Raw genomic sequence first — 17,725 nt, forward strand, 5'->3', positions numbered from 1 at the left:
CGCCCCGCTCGCCTGCTCCGGGCCCGCCGGGCGACAGTGCGCTGCCGGCAGGTAACCAGCGCCCGGGGTCCCGCAGGCGAACCCGGCGGGGCGAGTATTCCCGACTGGCCAAATATTTGCCAGTACGCGCGGGGATGGTGAACTTTGAGACTTTCTGCGCAGCGCGGCCGGGGAGTCGCCGGGTCGGAGCGCTCGGCGCAGGGCTGGGAGCGGGCGCTGGAGCTGCACCAACCGCCTTCGGCCGCTCTGCCCCACCGGGCGGCCCCGGGCAGGGAGGCAGCAAAGGCCCCGCGCCGTTTCCCCGGGCCTCTTATCAGCGCGGAGCCTGCTCGGCGGGCGCAGCCCGGCGCTCTGCGCCCGCCGAGCTCGGAGCGGCGGCGGCGGCGGTGTGGGGGGCCGGGGCGTGCGGGCCGCTCTCCCCGCGGCGGCTCCCGGGCAGGGCGGGCAGGGCGGGCAGGAGGCTCTGCGCTGCCGGGGCACTAAGACCCGGCTGCGCGGTGGTCAAAGGTTCCCAGCAGGGGTTGGACACTAGAGGGCGATCCCCGGCCCTGCTGCGGGGGGGTGTGTATATATACGGCACGCAGGACCGAGGCAACCCACTAGCAACAGGGCAGGCAGGCAGGGAGCGGGGCTCGGGCGGGCTGGGGCTGGGGCGGGGGACGGGCTCCAGGCGCGCCGTGCCGTGCCGTGCCGTGCCGAGCCGAGCCGTGCTGTGCCGCGCCGAGCCGCGGTGCCGTTCGCCGCCGGGGTGCCGCGCGCTTGGTAGAGCCGCCGCCGCTACCGCTGCCGCCACCGCCCCGTCCGAAACCTGGATTGCAGGAGCCCTTCACCATGCCCGGCAGACTGTAGGTGCTTCATGGAGCAAGCCAACTTCTACGAGGTCGATTCCCGGCCCCCGATGAGCAGCGGCCAGCACCACCAGCTCCAGACTCCCCTGCCCGGCAGCGCCTACAGCTACAGAGAGGCTCCCTCGGCGGCGGCACCTGCTGCGGGCGGCGCGGAGCTCGGCGACATCTGCGAGAACGAGAACTCCATCGACATCAGCGCCTACATCGACCCCGCCGCCTTCAACGACGAGTTCCTGGCCGACCTCTTCCAGCACAGCAAGCAGCAGGAGAAAGCCAAGGCCATCCTGGCCGGGGATTTCGACTTCCACAGCATGCATGGGGCCGGCGCCGCCGCCTCGGCGCCGGGGCACCAGCAGCAGCACCACCAGCAGCCGCTCTTCGGCTGCGTGGCCGGCTACATGGACGGCAAGCTCGACCCGCTCTACGAGCGCATCGCCGCGCCCGGCTTGCGGCCGCTGGTGATTAAGCAGGAGCCCCGCGAGGAGGAGGAGGTCAAGTCGGCGGCCCTGTCGGCCCTCTACCCCCACCACGCTCCGCAGCAGCACCCCTCCCACCTGCAGTACCAGATCGCCCACTGCGCCCAGACCACCATGCACCTCCAGCCCGGGCACCCCACGCCGCCCCCCACGCCCGTGCCCAGCCCGCACCACCCGCACCACCCGCACCCCCCCGGCGGCCTGCCCGCCGCCGGCGCCCTCAAGATGATGCCCGCGGACCACCGGAGCAAATCGAAAAAGACAGTGGACAAGAACAGCAACGAGTACCGGGTGCGCCGGGAGCGCAACAACATCGCGGTGCGCAAGAGCCGGGACAAGGCCAAGCAGCGCAACGTGGAGACGCAGCAGAAGGTGCTGGAGCTCACCACCGACAACGAGCGGCTGCGCAAGCGGGTGGAGCAGCTCACCCGGGAGCTGGAGACTCTGCGGGGCATCTTCAGGCAGCTGCCCGAGAGCTCGCTGGTGAAGGCCATGGGCAGCTGCGCCTAGTGCCGGGACTGGCGGGGCCGCCGCGCCCGCGGCCGGGCTGCCCCCGCTCACCTCCAGATACTCTATGTACCGGAGCGCAGCGATCTCAGATTGTTTCAGGGGGAGGGTGGGAGGGGAAGGGGTTGGGGGGGTTTGTTTTGGTTTTTCGGTTTGTTTTGTTTGTTTATTTTTTAACAAGTAACGACCAATACAGGAAGCCAGGCAGCTGTAGTATTAAAAGGTTTGTGCCTTAGGGATGACACACGAATAAGCTGAAAACATGGTGGGTTTTATAAGGAGAAAGGTGAGGGGAAGGAAGAAATTAAAAAGCCCACGTGTCTACACAGGGTAAATAACAATAATAATAATAGTAATAAAGCACGCATAGCAATCCAGATGTGCCTTAAAAGGTGGCTGCAGGAGCTCTGGGGCTTTCTGTTCCCCCCAGCCCGGCAGAGTGTGAGGAGAAAGGGTGAAGGACATGCAGGCTTGAGGGACGGGGCGTCTGGGGTGCTGGCCAGGCCCCCCCAGCTGGCCTGCAGTGCAGCAGGCAGGGGCAGCTGCGGGGAGGCCAGCGAGGAGAAGAGGGCTGAGGCTGAGAGACGTGCAGCGCCGGACGCCCGTTTGGAGCACTGAGGTGTGGGGCAGCTGCCGGACTGATGCCAGGACTGTCTCAGCCTGGCTGGGCTGCCTCTGCCGAGCCCTGTTCCCTGCCTTGGCTGGGAGCGGGGCAGGGGCCACCGCTGCTGCGGGACCGATGAACAGCCTGGGACTGACGGAGCAGCAGCTTGCGAGGGAGAGTGGTGAGCTCCCTCCATCAAAAGGAAGAGCAGTAGTGTCTTGTACTGTATGTCACGATGTGGCGAAGCACAAATGAATAAATACCTATCGATGCGGGTATTTACTATGAACTTTCAGTGTATTTTGCTTTATTCCAGGACATTTAGCTCCTCTCCGAGTCTCTGTCTGTCCAAGCTGTGCCTCATGTAATGTGAAAGCCTTTCCGTGTATACTAGCTACACTTTATTTTTATTGCATTACTTAGATCTTTGCCATCACACGACTTTTCTTATCTGGTGACAGAGACTATGCCCTTGTGCTGCAATGTTATTTTATTATTTGAGTGGGTGGGTGAGTGTGAGTGTGTGTTGCCTTCTTCATGTTGTCCTGGGCTGGCCGCTGCCTCCCAATCCCAAGGCCTGGGAGGAGGCGCAGTCCATGGGGCTGCAGGATGCCTGCAGTGGGGCAAGGAGGCTCGTCCTTGGTGCTGCAGCACCTTTGGACTTTGGAGCTTCTCCCAGGGTGAGAGAAAAATAAACAAACAAACAGGCCCCCTTCCAGGGAGCGGTGGTAGCCATGCAGAGCATTTCTTCCTCATGTCGTAGCTGCACAAGATTTCATCTAGTTGCAATAGCCGTGATGGGAGAGGTGAACAAAGTGGAGACATGGAGCTGTTTGAAAGCGTGACAGCAGGAGCGCAGTGCTGAGGGGGTGTGTGTGCGTGTGCCATGTGTGTATGTGGTGTGTGTGTATGGGTATGTATACATGTATGTATATGCACATTGGTGGGGTTTTTTTTGAATGGGGGGGACACTGCATATAAAGTTTGTCGGAAGTCCTGGTTACGTTCATAAATAAACAGCATATATTCTACCATAACCATCCGCCTCTCAGTGTGTTTCCAGTTCCTTTCCTGTAGCAGGGGTGCGAAAGCCCTCCTCTTCCTCCAGACCCACATCCCACTCTCCGCCGGCACCCGCTTCTCCCGGGACTGGGGACCAAAACGCCTTCGCAGAGCACGACTCCCTCGCTTTCGCCCCAGAGAAATAAATACACGGTTGCCTTTAAGAGAACGGCAATTTCCTAAATACTTGTGGTGTCAGACGTGCGGCCGTGAGTCACCCTCCTTCACCCTGCCACCCGCGCCCTGGCTGGGCCGGGGGCTCGTCCAGCCTGCCAGGGGCCTGCCGCCTCTCCCCGCTGGGCCCGAGGCCGCCGGCCGGGACGAGGAGCGCGTCCGGGCCTCGGGGACAGGCGGCCCACCCGCACGGGGGCTCGGGGCCTGCCGCCGGCTGCCCCAGCCGCGGGCCCCGGCCGGCCTGGCTGCCCCGGCCCGGGGACACCGTGGGGTCTCCAGCGGGGCGCGGGGGGGAGGTGGGGGGTTACGAGCCGTCACCCGGGGCGCGGCGGGGGCCTTGCGAAAAGAGGCCGCGGGCAGGGCCAGGCCCCGCTCGCCCGTCAGCGCTGCCGCTGCCCGTCCCTTGCCGGCGAGACGCGGCCCGGGCCCCTCCCCTCCCCCGGGGAGTTTCGCCCCGGCCGGGTCGGGCCCAGAGACGCCGCCGCGGGGCCCTTCGGTGTCGGTGGGCCGTGGGGCACGGCGGGGGCTCGGGGGGGGGGGCACCGGCTGCGGCCGGGCCGCTCCGCGGGGACGGCGACTGTCCCCGCCGGGTCGCGGCGCTGCGCGGAACGAGTCGGCCCCGACGCGCGCGGGCGACCGGCCCCGCCGGGGGCTCCCGCCCCGCCCCGCCCCGCCCGGCCCTCCCCGGGGCCGGCGGCGCGCGGAGGGGAGGTGGTGCGAGGCCCGGCGGCGATAGGGCCCCGCGCCGTGAGGCGGGAAGGGGCGGCCGTGAGGGGGGGAGGTGGCTCCGTCCGGGAGCTGCCCCGTGGCGACGGCCGGCCCTGAGGGGAGGTAACGCCCGGCCCGGCCCGGCCTGTGGCGGAGTGCCCGGGCGTCGTGTGGGGAGGTCAGCGGGGCCCCCCGGTCGCCGCCCGTCCTCTCCTCCGCCGGGGCTTCGGACCTGGGCGCCGCCTGCCCGGCGGGTCAGCGGCCGGCCCGCGGCAGGGCTGGGACTGCACCTCAGGCGTGTGAGGAAAAGCTGCCCCGGGTCGCGTCCCCTTCAGCAGCCCCCGTGCCCGCCTTTTCCCGGGGAGGCTGATCCACCCGGGAGAACCGAGCTCCCCACAGCGCTCGTTGCCCCATGGCGTGCCCAGCGTGGCACATTAACGGCAGAAACTAAACACCCCAAAGAGAGAGACCTGGACCCGCAGGTGCCTGACCCGGTGATGCCCAGGCCCTGAGGCAGGCTGTGTCCTCACAAGGACTCCCCAGGCGACTCAGCCCGGTGCAGGTGCAGCCGTGCGAGGCCTGTGAGGTTCCCTGGGCTGGACGCCGCCCCACCACATGGCCGACTCGACGGGGGCAGCGCTGAGGGTGCCAAGGGGTTTTGCCTCCTCCCGGCAGGGTTCGTGTTCGGCCGCGGGGTGGAGGAAAGGTAAGGCTGCTCCTCCAAAATCCACCACAATGGTCGGTTGCAGGCACTTGCTGCTCAGGATGGGTAAAAGAGGAGTGTGGATCACTTAAGGATTTTATTTTTGAGTTAGGTGTAAATCCGGGGATTCAGAACTGTAGGTTTTCAAGGGAAGAGTTAAGTTCTAGTGGTGTCAGGTGAAAATAATGACTTTTACTTGTGTTTCCTTCCTCCCCCAGCCCTGCAGAGCTATACTCCTGTCGGGTATGATGTGCCTTACTGAGTAATGCCGTCCAACGTGTAAAGTGGGGAAATGCTGTTATCACTTGAGCAAAGATTATTGCAGGGTATATGTGGGAGGGACTGTAATCTAGTGGTTAGAGCATGGGAATACAGTCCTGGTCGTTTGAGTTATGTTCTGAACTGTGACTCACCGTGTGTGTGTGTGTGGTTTCAGCAAATCATTTATGGCCTCAGACAAAGCAGATTTTTCCATTAATTTAAATGAACTGTAGATTAAACAGGACTTCAGTGGCAGAAGAATCAACCATTCTATGATTCAAAATTAAGATCTCCTATCTACCACACAGGTGTTTCGATAGTTATATAAACACAGCATGCCCTGGAATACTATGAAGGGTAAATTATTGATAGCAGAAAAGTGTTTAGAGACACTTGCCTTAAACACAGTGCCAAAGTGAGGAGCGTTCCCTAATCCTAACCCTAACTGTAGGCTGAGCCTTCGACAAGGCCCCCAGCTGTGACCTAGACAAAAAAGTTCTCGCAGCACGGTGCTCTTTGCAGCCTCTTTGTGCTCTTCGCAGGCTGCGTTCTGCTTTGACAGCCCCCTCCCAGCCCTTCTCAGCTGCAGCTCTGCATTTTCTCTTCCTCTCAACCTGACCCCTTACCCTGGCACACAGCTGAGCCTTCAACAAGCCCTTATGTCATTGCCCAGATGAAAAAGTTCTCACAGCAGCATGTTCAGGGATGTTTGCCTTAACACCAGGGTCAAAGTGAGCAGTACTGCAGCACTCTGGTCTCGTGTGTGGCCCCATGCCTTGCCTGTTTCAGCAGTATTTAGGCATGTGTTATAAACGCTGCGTGGTGGAATGGATTTTTATGCACTGTCTACTCCAAATATCACAGGACAGTTGAAGCTGGAAGGGAGCTGGGGATCGTCTAGTCCAGCACGCTCATGTGAAAACAGCTGCCAGTCCACGCTGCTGCAGAAGAGGATGGCAGGCGGAGGCTGCGCTGCTGCCGTGTCCCTTGGATGCAGCAGGTAAGTGTGGCAGGACCGTGGGCAGGGGCTGGCCTCGCAGGTGGCGTTCCCACTCATCTCCCCGCACACACGCACCCCGCACCAAGACTGTTTATCCTGGCTTGGGCAAGGGCTTGAGCAGCTCCAGCGCTGGGCGGGGTGCTGTGGGTGTGTATATACTCAAGCGGCATTTGTCTTCACGACCGCGGGGTGGCTTTTTGAAAGTTTCCCACCGAGCCTGTTCCTTTTATACGCAGCACTGCTGCGATGCTGCCAGTCTCTGCCCGTCCTGCCACACAAGTGTGGCTGTACAGTTCTTCCTTCTCCACCCCTCACCCTCGCCAGTCCCAGACACGGGGTTGGGGACACAGAGGGGGTGAGACGTGGCGGTGGGCAGTGACTGAGAGGCCGAGCAAGTAATCACATGTTGGGGAGGAAGGGAGTAGTTGTCTGCTAGCACTGTGTACAGAGTTGAGAGATTGCTCATGACCATAGCAAAGTCCTGCAGCAAGTTGGGGGTGGCAAAGGAATGTCAAGATTTCTCAGTGATTTATTTCTGTTCCGCTGTGACGGGCACATTGCCCCTGAGGAGCTTGCCTCATCCACCTGCTTCAGGGGGTTGGAGGATAGGAACAGTTTTTGGAGTGCTCCACGTGAATTTCCGTGCTGAAGGGGGGCAATGGAAGACGCTTTGCTGTTAGGAGAAAGCAGGTGCTTTCTCAGTGCTTTGCACTTACTGATTTGAATTTACTGGTTGGATTGGGTTTGACACCTTTCAGTGGTGAAAAGAATGGCAAATGTTTGAGGAACAGGCCCACTGCCTTCTTTTGGTATAATAGATTAAGTAAAAAAAATTGTGTTTTATACATTGACATCTCTGATTCTGAGCATCTCTTTCTTCCCCTGTAGTGAAATTGGTGTTTATACAAGTGAAATTGCATACAGACACACACCTTGCATGGAAATATCTGTGTTTCAGTGTGGTTTGCTGTATCAGATCTGAGGTAACTCCATTTTAAAGCCAAGACAACGCTTAATAATAACAAGCATATCACAAAAAACTTCAGAAGAATCAGAAAGTCTGTTCAGATAATTCCTTCCAGCCCACAATATATCATTAATACTTTTTTTTTTTTTTTTATGGTACTGCTTAGTATCTCAGACTTAGTCCATGGATCCAAAGGGAGAAAGTCAGCCCTCATCCTGAACAGTTTACAGCTTTGGTAGAAAATCAGCATGTGCTTATAGGTTATCAAGCACCTGTATATCCAGACTAACCCAGTTCTGTGTAGGTAGCCTGAAACAAAAATCAGCTATTTGGAATACAGATTTTTTTTACGTCATTTCCATTACCGGGTTTCTTCTCAAGCCATCCTGGCGGGGTAAAGGCAGTGTGTTTACACTACCTTGCCTGTCAAATACTTTGCTAGAGAATTCCACAAACTCCCTTTCTATGCAGGAGTAATGGGCTGATGTCTTAAGGACTCTGTGGGTATAACTCTTTAATTGGAAGTGAATCCTCACAAAAGGGAATCCGATTCATTTACTCTAAATATTTAAGTGCAATTTTCTTAGTTTAACACCATCCTATTTTACTGCAGTATTGCATCTTGCCTCTGAAATTAATAGTTAACCACGGAGAAAGACAGGTCTGGCAGAATGGAAATCAGGCATTATATTATCCCATGAGTCACATACATGCAGAGAACCAAACAAGTGTCAGCCAATGGCTTTGAGCCCAAAATATGTCAAAGAGGAGATGTGTATCTTCATTTATATTAAGTAGATAGAAAGCTTGTTGCCGTTCCCATTAAACAGGTTGGAGTTCTGCCACTGCCTTCAGTGGGAACAGGATTGGGCCCATGCGGTGGAAGCTGGCTCTGGTTACTTGCACTGACTGTATTTTCTGTGCAGCAGGGCAACTTACACTTTAACAACAGTTCCTAGTCAACAGGGAAATTCAAGACCTCCCCTAGTTTTAGGCATTATTCCTTCCTTTATTAGTTTGGTGACTTGAGTTCGCCTTCGCAGTGTGAGAATGCTTGGTAGTAGGCAGCAATGGGTGCTTTTCTGAGTGCAGCTTCTCTGAGAGTCTGCAAGTGACTGTAGAGAGGGATTAGCACAGCACCTTTTCTGAGCAGGGTTTTGTGATTTCTAATTATTTACATTTAAAATAAAGAACCACATTTAGGAACTAACCACGCTTTAGGCATTCAAACCACTTTCTCTGGCAAAATCCCCTCAGAGTCAGGGAAAGTCTTGGCTGAACAAATGCCTCAAAATGTTTCAGAACTTTCTTGAATACTGGGGAACTTTTGTACCTCAGTTTTCTTGCTCTGGGTGTTTCCTGCATAGCTTCTAATGCATCTGGCTGTAGACCTGCCTGAAGAACCAAATAAATCTTGGGCTGTTGATATGTATTGGATCCACCATGTGATTTGTACTGAAGTCCCTCAGGGAGAGGAGACGATGCGAACAAATACCAGTAAATACACCCAGCAACTGTGAGATCAGGGCAGAATGCCAAACCTGCTGTTGGTCACTAAGTGTCACATATTCTAGCTTGCATATACAAGCTTATAGTCATCTCTGTCACATACACACTTTACTTTCATGATGTTGTCATTTATACATTAGGGTTTAATTTGCTTTGGTGGAACCAAGTTCAGTTTGGTGGACTGGGAATGTAGATTTGCTAGCTTTTTAAAAGTTATTTTCACATTTTTATTGACATGCCAGTTCAGTTAAAACCCTGATGACAGAGTCAGGCTGAAATGAGTGTCTGTTGTTGATTCATAATTGTGCAAATTAGCATTTAGACTTCTCATAAAATAATATAAAATTTGGAAGGCTATGTGCCAGTGCTGCTTGCTTCATTCCAGTCAGCAACCCTCCTGTGTTTACTGGAACTCATGCTAAATATCAAAAGAATGGGATTGCCAGAGTTTTCATACCAAAAATTTCTTGACCTATCTTGTTATTGGTTACAGAATTGGCTTATTTCAATTGTTTCTGGAGGCGAGGGGGGTTGCCATTGACTGCAAGAAAACTAGGATTTAATCCCCTAGACTGCAGTTTTAAGAATAGCACTGTATTATTTGGCTTGCTAAGTGAGGAATGTATATAACATGCCCATTGGCAACATTTATTTGAAAAAGTCAATATATGATTACCACATGAAAGCATCAAGTTCTGATTTTAAGTGAACATGTAGATAATGTAAATAAATAAAGCTCTAGGTATACTGCTTTATGTTTGCATTGTGAGCAATAACATTTGCAAATATCACATCAAGAATTCTGAGCTGATAAAACCAATTTAAAGGTGGCCTTTGCTAAGGCAAATTCCAAGTGGATATTTCACAAGACCCATAACAATATATAGGTCATTATATAGTATGTGAAGAATGTCATTCACGTTTTTAGTTTAGCTCATGTAAATTATTTTGTAATTTGATTACCAAGTGGTGTAGGAAATCTGATTTTTTAGCTATCAGTAATATAACTGTAACTTTTATTAGCTAATTTGTATATGGATGATTTCCTTAGAATTTTAAACAGTGACAGATGTTTCTTGACATGACTGGTGTTCATCATGACTTTTGTTCAGTAGCTGGATATATTCCTCAGTGTTACGTCAGTGGCCTGGATTATCCCTGCAAGAGCTCATGAGCAACTGGCTGAGAGAGAGAGTTTTCATGTATTCATTTAATTGAGTGAAATTTCCTCTTCCCCTTTCAGTAGCCAATAGGAGAAGATTTCAAGTAATGAAAACATTTTAGGGCTCAGCTGAACAGTGTATATTTTGATATTTATATTTCATGCTTATAACTGAGCAATGGTTTTTAAAGGCTTACATACTTCTGTGCAAGATGCCTGCTCCGTGCCCACTATGGGTTACAGGTGTCTTTTTATTGGTTTCACTGGGCATTACTGGTTGACTTGGAGGGAGCTTCCTGGAAGGGCATCGAGTTGTGTCTACCTTTTCTTTCTCAGGTACGCTGCTAACAGCAAGAAATTTTACGTATTGATGTGGCTGCTCTTCCCTTTGCAAATCATGCAGTTGACGGTGATAGAAGCTCAGCTGGTGTCCTAGCTCCTCTTGTTCACACTGCATCAGGCACTGTGTTCTGGACTAACTGAGGATGAGCAAACGAGCACAGCAAGACTCTAACATGAGTCTAGCAATGCTGTCTGCCGTGCTGCTGTGCTTCTAAAACATATGTGAACGAGAGAGCGGGTTTCCCTTCATCGGCATGGTGCTACAGCACAGGTCATTGCAGGCCAGCTGTGGCCAGCCACCAGTCAGCAGAAGCATAAACAAGGCCGTTGGAGAGAAGGAGGGACGTATTTGGAGGAAAATATACTGAGGGAAGGTTAGAGAAGGGAGAAGAAAAAAGGCTGCAGTTAAGATGTAGAAGTGAGGATATTTAGAGTTTGATTCTGCCAGTGGCAAAATTTGCATTGAGTTTAACTGGATTGGGAGCAAATGTTCAAGGAGAGGAATCCAGGAAAAGGAGAGAGAGGGCCCGAGAGAGAACAAGCTGTCCGACATCTGCTCTTGGAGGGCCTGGCACTTGAAATGGTATCTAGCCAAAGCCCGGGCATGTGTGCGTGCTTGGTGATAGCAGGCAGGGTGTAGGCGTGCTGAGGCTACTTTATTTTTTTAGCTTTCATGCTATATAACATAATCTGTTTATTTAGAAAAGCATATTTTTGCCCCAGTCAGAGTCATTTCCCATGAAAAGCGAAGTGCTCTTGCTGGAGGAGTGCTGGGTTTTGTGAAATATGAGAACGAGAAAAGTTTCAGAAAATTTTGAAACATAGGGGAATCCTTCCCTGCATTTCTTCCATCACAAGTGTCCCACCCATAACTCCAGTGTGATGGGAGAGCAGGGTAAGGGAACAATCCAAGTTTGGGGTATGTGTACATCCTGGGCACACTTTTATGGTGTACAATATGGAATATATCCTCCCACTGGAGGAGGAAACACATGGATGGAAGTTGAACTGGCTAACAGCTATCGTATTAGCGTGTAACACAAAACTGGGAAACAAGATTTTGTGGAAGATTTGTCAGGAATTAAAATACAGAAGTTACCTTCTGATAATGCCATTTTACAGTGGCAAACTTGCCCCATAAGCCACTCCGAATCCCAGTGATAGCATTAGCATGGCTGTGAGTGTACAGTGCAGCTAAAATTAATTATTGTTGCTGCAGTTCATATGAGAATTATTCTTACATGCTGAAAATCTGGCACATTGTTGCACATACAAATTAAGCTGTTGTTCACGTGTATGTAGACTTTTCTGATTTGGACACATAAATACAAGTTTTCAGGAAAATCTTGCATTCTGATTAAAATGCAGGTCAAAGGATCAAAAGATTTTCAAGCCAAACTATATCTTCTGGAGATCAAAATGTATAGGCTGTACTGGAGTTCCTTTTAAAATTAGCTTTATAGATTTCATATGTGACTGCTTTAGTACAGTCTATAATCTGTTGGCAGTTATGACTTTTGGACCTTTGCAATTTCAGTAATTTTATGTGCTAATAAATGGCTCATAGGCAGCTCCCTCTTCCCAGCCAAAGCAATAATGCTGACTGAAGAATCAGGAGACTTAAAAAGGAAAAAAAAAAAAAAAAAAAGAAGGAAAAGAAAAGAGAATGATAAATGAGGAGATCTTTTTTCAATTTTTTGTCTCACTTCTTTAGCTTAGTGCACTTGAGCTGGGTTTTCAAACGTTCACTATGTTCATGCTTTTTAATAAAAAAGCATTAATTCTCAGGAGGTCAGGAAAACATTGTTTGCCTTGAGAACTGTGATCAAATTGTAAGTTGGCAATATTGCTGAGTATCATCTTGCATACCAGAGTAGAGTTGATCCATATGATCTGGCCAGTGCAAATCTACCTGCACCGCTGTATGTACCCAAGGGCTTTGAGTCTCCAGGAGGGTCAGCATTCATTCCGTTCGTGTGTGTGGATGACAAGATACACCTGTGTGAGGAAAGTCAGCCTGATACTTCCAAGGCAGTTCTTGTTTAGAGGTGTACTGGAGTCACTGGCAGTCAGAGGATGGGTGTGTGTGCCAGACACCATCCAGAGGCATAGAAGAGGGTAACAAGCCCAGACTACCTTAACTGTGAAAGAGTGACTCAGCTGTTTCTGCAAAGTTTTGAGTTTCAGCAGAATATTTTTTCCGCTATGCTGACAGCTTTTCCACCCACGTATTGCATATGTGGCTTTGTGCCACAGAGGTATTTTAGGATTATAAAGCCTAGTGTAAATTTTTGAAGTTACGTATGAAAAAAGGTGCCTTCTGGATCTTAAAATGTATAGATTGTGTGTAGAGTATAGGGAGTGGGGGACATCTTTGAAAAACGCAGAGTTTGGGGGAGATATGTTTCCATCTATTGTTTACCTGGTTTTATTTATTCCACCAGAACCTAGTCAGTGATGTTTTCAGACAACCTGTATGTACAGAAATAGAATTACTCTGAAATCCCCCCAAAGTTTTGGCATTGTTTTTATCATGAGGCAGAGTTAGTTGTTCACATACCTGGTATATACTGTTCTTTTCTTGATCCTGTTACTGTAAGGCATTCCCAAACAATCCTGCAAGGGAAAATAGAGAGAGATATGCAGGGAATTAAACCTAATAAAATAAAAAGGTTTCTTAATCTGTCAAGTGTATTGCAATATTCAGTGAGTTACTATACTCAGCTGAAGATGAAATTGGACTGAGTGTGCTTGTAATATTATTCCAGCACATTGAGCCATTACATGTGAATACATCCAGTCTGCTTTGGGCAAGTCATTTGTCAGTTCTTTATGCAAGACTGTAACCCTTGCTGTCACTCTGTGACTGCTGCATGAATCAGGCATGGGAGGATGGATTGAGGAGGAGGAGGACAGTTAGGCACTGGGGTTGTGCTTGGTCATTTATGTCTTGAAGCAACCCAGCTGCAGAATCCAAAGGTTTGCTCTATTGTCACAATTTTTTTTATGCCACAAATGCTGATACAGCAGCAAAAGCCTCTATCAAGGGCCTCACCACATCATGGGACTGGAGAAGAAAAAGAGCAGAAATCCAGGGAAGTAATGTTAGTGACCAGTAACCACCACTCTATGGCAGATCACTCTTGTAAAGCAGGCAGGGCTATGGCCTCTTTTGACTCCATGTCAGCTGAAGCAACAGTAATTCATTTGTGATGTCTGCAGCACTCCTCAGCTTTCTTTGGTGTTTGGATTTTGGGGTTTGGGATTGTGTTTTGTTTTGGTCATTTATGAAGTTACTTCCAAAGAAAAGATATAATACAAAATGACAGCATATATTAAGCATAAAAGAATCACTGTCCCCTGGGAGCTGTCGGAGAAGAAAACGCAGAACCACTGAAATGCAACCCCATCAACTGTCAGAAGTGCCCACCAGCAGGTCAGCAAATCTCTGTGGTCATTGCTGGACAGATCTAAGAGAACCAAGGGACAAGTGACTTTTGTCCCTGGCTAGCAGGAAGATGCCAGCCAGGGAAACAAGCTCACCCTTTGTTTCACCCTCAGGCTGCAAACAGACCAGGAAGTAAGTCCTCCCAACACCTTGCACTGGATGCTGATCATATTTTTCCTGTGTCACAGTAGGGCAGCTTGGTTTCTCCATTGTTTCATACAGTAGTGTTAAAAGAAAGGGGAACAGTCCTGCTCCACAGCTGAAGCCCAGGCTTGGCACAGTTTATTACTCTAGGCTGAGTTTGGAGATTTGTGAGACTGAAATTCAAAGTGAAACTCAGTGGATGTGAGTGCCATGGGAACCAGAGCAAGCAGGAGGTTTGCATGGATCCCCTTAGGGTTGGAGCTGCTGAGTTTCATATGGTGCTAAAAAAAAAAAAAATAATACAGTGTCTCTGGAATAAAAATCTGTCTGTGTCTTGAGGCAACTGTGGGCACCTTCAGCCAGCACCTGATTCACTAGCAAACAGTTACCTACAAGGCATTTCAGCTGGCAGACACTTGTCCTAGGCGCCGTAGGCCGTAAGGGCTGTTTTCAGTTTAATCTATTTTTAATGTGGCGCCTTACTCCAAACTGCTGAGTTCTCACATTCCCGAGCTGTCATGGTAATACGATTGTGCAGTCTTATTGGCTAAAGTTTTCCACCCCAAGTGCCAAAAGTTAGGCTCCTAAATCCGGCTTCAGATTCCTTAATGTGACTGACGAATCTTGCGGGAGTCAGTAGGAACTGGACGTGGTCTGCACCTTGGAAAACAAGCCAGTAGGTGCATCAACAAAGCCTGGCTGCAGGCACCCAGATTTTCAGGTGTGGGCCACCATATGAATGGATTGAGCCCAGACTACAAACATGTACCCCCAAAGGTCAGAAAGGTTCAAGTGCAGGGTTCTTTGTTCAGCCCCACTGTACCTGTTGTGAGATGAAACTTTATAGTGTGGTGACCGTGTGAACTATTATGCAACGCACAGGGTGGCTTTGAACAGGCAGGTTTAAAAGTTGCCCTTCTTCCTAGTGTGACTGCCCTTTTATCCAGAATGGCTATCAATGTTGATGTGAAGGAGGGAGACAAAGTTAATGCACGTGGGAATTTTGTCAGGGATTTGGAAATGGAGTGCATTCAAAGTCATAGCGAGTGGCAGAAAGCAGCAGCATGCCCATCCCTTTCATTGACTTCCTGTCTGTGCTACTTCTCTACCCATGATCTAACACTGCATATTTTTACTCTGTTACCTTCTTCTGCTATTTCTATTTGTAGCACCCCACTAGACTTGTATCCAAGCCAATCCAAAACTCCCTGCACTACCAGCAACATGAAAGCAGAACTCTGCAGTGGCTGCAGCAGCTATGGTAGGGTCTAACTAAAGAGTGGTGTTAGTCACTTCAGCCTTTTGAGTTACAATGAAAATGGAAATGCCATCTGCCAGGAGAAATAGCTTGCAAAAATTGTGTTATGTTGCCTTTTTTCATGACAGGCCTAACAATACTCTATGTGGAATTATCAGCCAACACTTGAAACTGATGCACTTTTATTGCTTTGTTTTATATGGAAGGTCTGTTTTCTTGTTGTTATTATTATTGCAAGATAGCACATAAAGCCATGAAAGTACAATGCACTTTCACCCAGATGAGGCAGAACTTAGTACACTTTAAACAGTGTTTTACAGCAGTGTGAAAGTATCAAGTCATTTTTTCCTCCTGTTGTCTACAAAGTGGGGAAAAGCAATGTTCAAAGTGTCCTGTCCTACCAGAAGACAAAAACATAGAAGAGCCAAAGCAAATTCCCATAGAACAAGTCCATTCACTAGCCAAAAGACCTATAAAGCTCGAGTGACCCACATCCTTTCATCCAAAGAGTGCAGATGAAATGAAAGACCCTTGCGCTGATAGAGCCCTTCAGGCACCCCAGTCCCCTGAGCTGTAGGAGAAGTGCAAACTGAGTGCGGGCTGGGGTGCATGAGGCACAGGTATCTGAACAGGAGGTGCTGCCTTCTCCAGCCTCCAGAGCCAGACCCTGGAGCCCAAAGCAGCTCTGTTGTGCCAAGGCATGGGGAGGAGTCAGCAGGCCAGACTGCTGGGACGGGCTGAGGAGACTGTAGCTGGGATGAGTGTGTATTCCCAGGGCCTGACGCAGAAATGCTGTACAATGGCACAGCCCTTCCTTCCCCTTTATTCTCCCTATCCACAGCAAGGCTACCTCCAGACCTAACCTAGACATTTGAGACATCTCCCTCCCAAACAGAGAGCGTGTTTGATGTCTAGAGGGCAGACTGAAAATACAGGTGTTTCTGAAATCTTCTTCCACTCTCACATCCCTGCCATCCCGTCAGAGCACAGAAAACTCACTCACTACTTCATGCTTGAGTCCTGTAAGGACTCTGATGGCATGCTTCTCCCCAAGGCAGTGCCAGCCATACCTTGGAAGTAAGAGAGTAGTGCTCCTTCCGTCTAGCTGGTGTCTGTCTTCTAAGTCACTGTCTTTTATTTTAGAGCATTCACTGAGGAAGTGGGAGACCTGGGTTCAATGCGTTCCTCAATCTGAGAGTGCTCGTCTCTCACTTCCCATGAGACTGTCTAACTGCCGGCCAATCGGCTATTCCGGGTGAAGCTCTTCAGAGTGAAACTATGCCTTCCACTAACGGGATGTTTGCTCTCCCCATCCTGCTGTTGGGTTTTAGAGTGAAGTGATCTGAGATTCATGGTGTGAGGAGCCTTAGGCTGTGTTTGGTGTTCTTGGAGCTGGTTTGCAAGACCCCATGCCTTAGGGTGTTCAGAGAAGGGGCGCCTTGTCTCTGGATGCTCGTGGAGGATAGTGTAAAGTGCATCTCCTTGGAGATGCTGTTCTGGGCAGGTGCAGAAAACTTGAATGTGAACCAAGGAGAGACCACAGAGCACAGGTGCCTGAGAGATGGTGACCCAGATGACTCTGGACTTCAGTGCTGAGTTCAGTTAAAGTCTAGTTTTATGCACTTAAGTCCTTTACTGGTGGTAACTCCTTGAAACCCAACTCTGCTTTCGGCTCCTTCATGTGGACAGATCCTGGTGGATCAGCCAGGACCTTTACTGCTGCTTTGATAAACATTTCCAATGTGCTCTATGACGTTCTTTTGTGGAGATGGTAATTTGACAGTCATCACGTGAGAAACTAAGAGTTTGCCATCTGGCCTGGCAAGACATTTTTCTCCTTACTATTAATTAAACTGAGGTTATTGCAAAATTTTATTATGGTGGTTATGATTTGGCCTGTGATAACGCTGGGGCTAATACTGAGGCATGCAAAGCACCTTCCATGCTGGTGACGTTAGTGGGAGGTGCAGCTGAGCAGCATCTCTTTGGACTCTGGTGTCAGCTCTAATAACAAAGTTTCAGGGCCAATTCCTGCTAGCCCTATTCAGGCACCTTACCCTGGAGCGGGTTCTTCTGGTTCTGAGGGGATGGTTTCACAAGTAGGAAGATGTAGCTGGGGGGGAGGAAGGGGGCAGCTGCTTGACCACAATTGTGTCATATAACATGCCCTGGCAGGAGATCTTACTGACCACAGCTTTGCCCTGCTTGGTGAGACTGTGACCATTCATGGGAAAGTAGATCAGCAACAACAGATTGTTAGAGCACAGTAAGAAAAGAAACAAGGGAAAGGCAGTAGGGCTAAAGCTGAAAGAATCTGCAAAAAACAGGTGCTGATGATGGCTGGGATGAGGAAGAAGGAAATGAAGCTTTTTTGTGATGGGACAGGAGGTGGCTGTAGCCTGTCTGGGAGGGATGTGTGTGGTATTTGGCAGCTGTTTCCAGTCCACACTCAGACCCTGCTCAGGGCCCTTGAGTGTTAGAGGCTCTTGCTCATTCTTCAGTGGTCTCCAAACTGAGACTTTGCAAATATGCTGATACTGGTAGGTTTGAAG

At 50.5% G+C, this 17,725-nt stretch overlaps 1 protein-coding gene across 1 annotated transcript; it reads left to right on the forward strand.

Moving 5' to 3' along the window:
- The first annotated feature begins 677 nt into the window (after positions 1 to 677).
- Positions 678 to 1,931, forward strand: CEBPA (CCAAT enhancer binding protein alpha). Its single transcript, XM_074840158.1, has one exon. The coding sequence runs from the start codon at positions 857 to 859 to the stop codon at positions 1,832 to 1,834; it is 978 nt and encodes a 325-aa protein (XP_074696259.1). The 5' UTR covers positions 678 to 856; the 3' UTR covers positions 1,835 to 1,931.
- Positions 1,932 to 17,725: the final 15,794 nt, after the last annotated feature.

Source organism: Strix aluco, chromosome 14 (assembly GCF_031877795.1).
Source record: "Strix aluco isolate bStrAlu1 chromosome 14, bStrAlu1.hap1, whole genome shotgun sequence".
Classification (NCBI taxonomy): Eukaryota; Metazoa; Chordata; class Aves; order Strigiformes; family Strigidae; genus Strix; species Strix aluco.

What these genes read in the sequence shown, in the direction of transcription:
- CEBPA (XM_074840158.1), top strand. Translation starts at nt 857, where the DNA reads ATGGAGCAAGCCAACTTCTACGAGGTCGATTCCCGGCCCCCGATGAGC.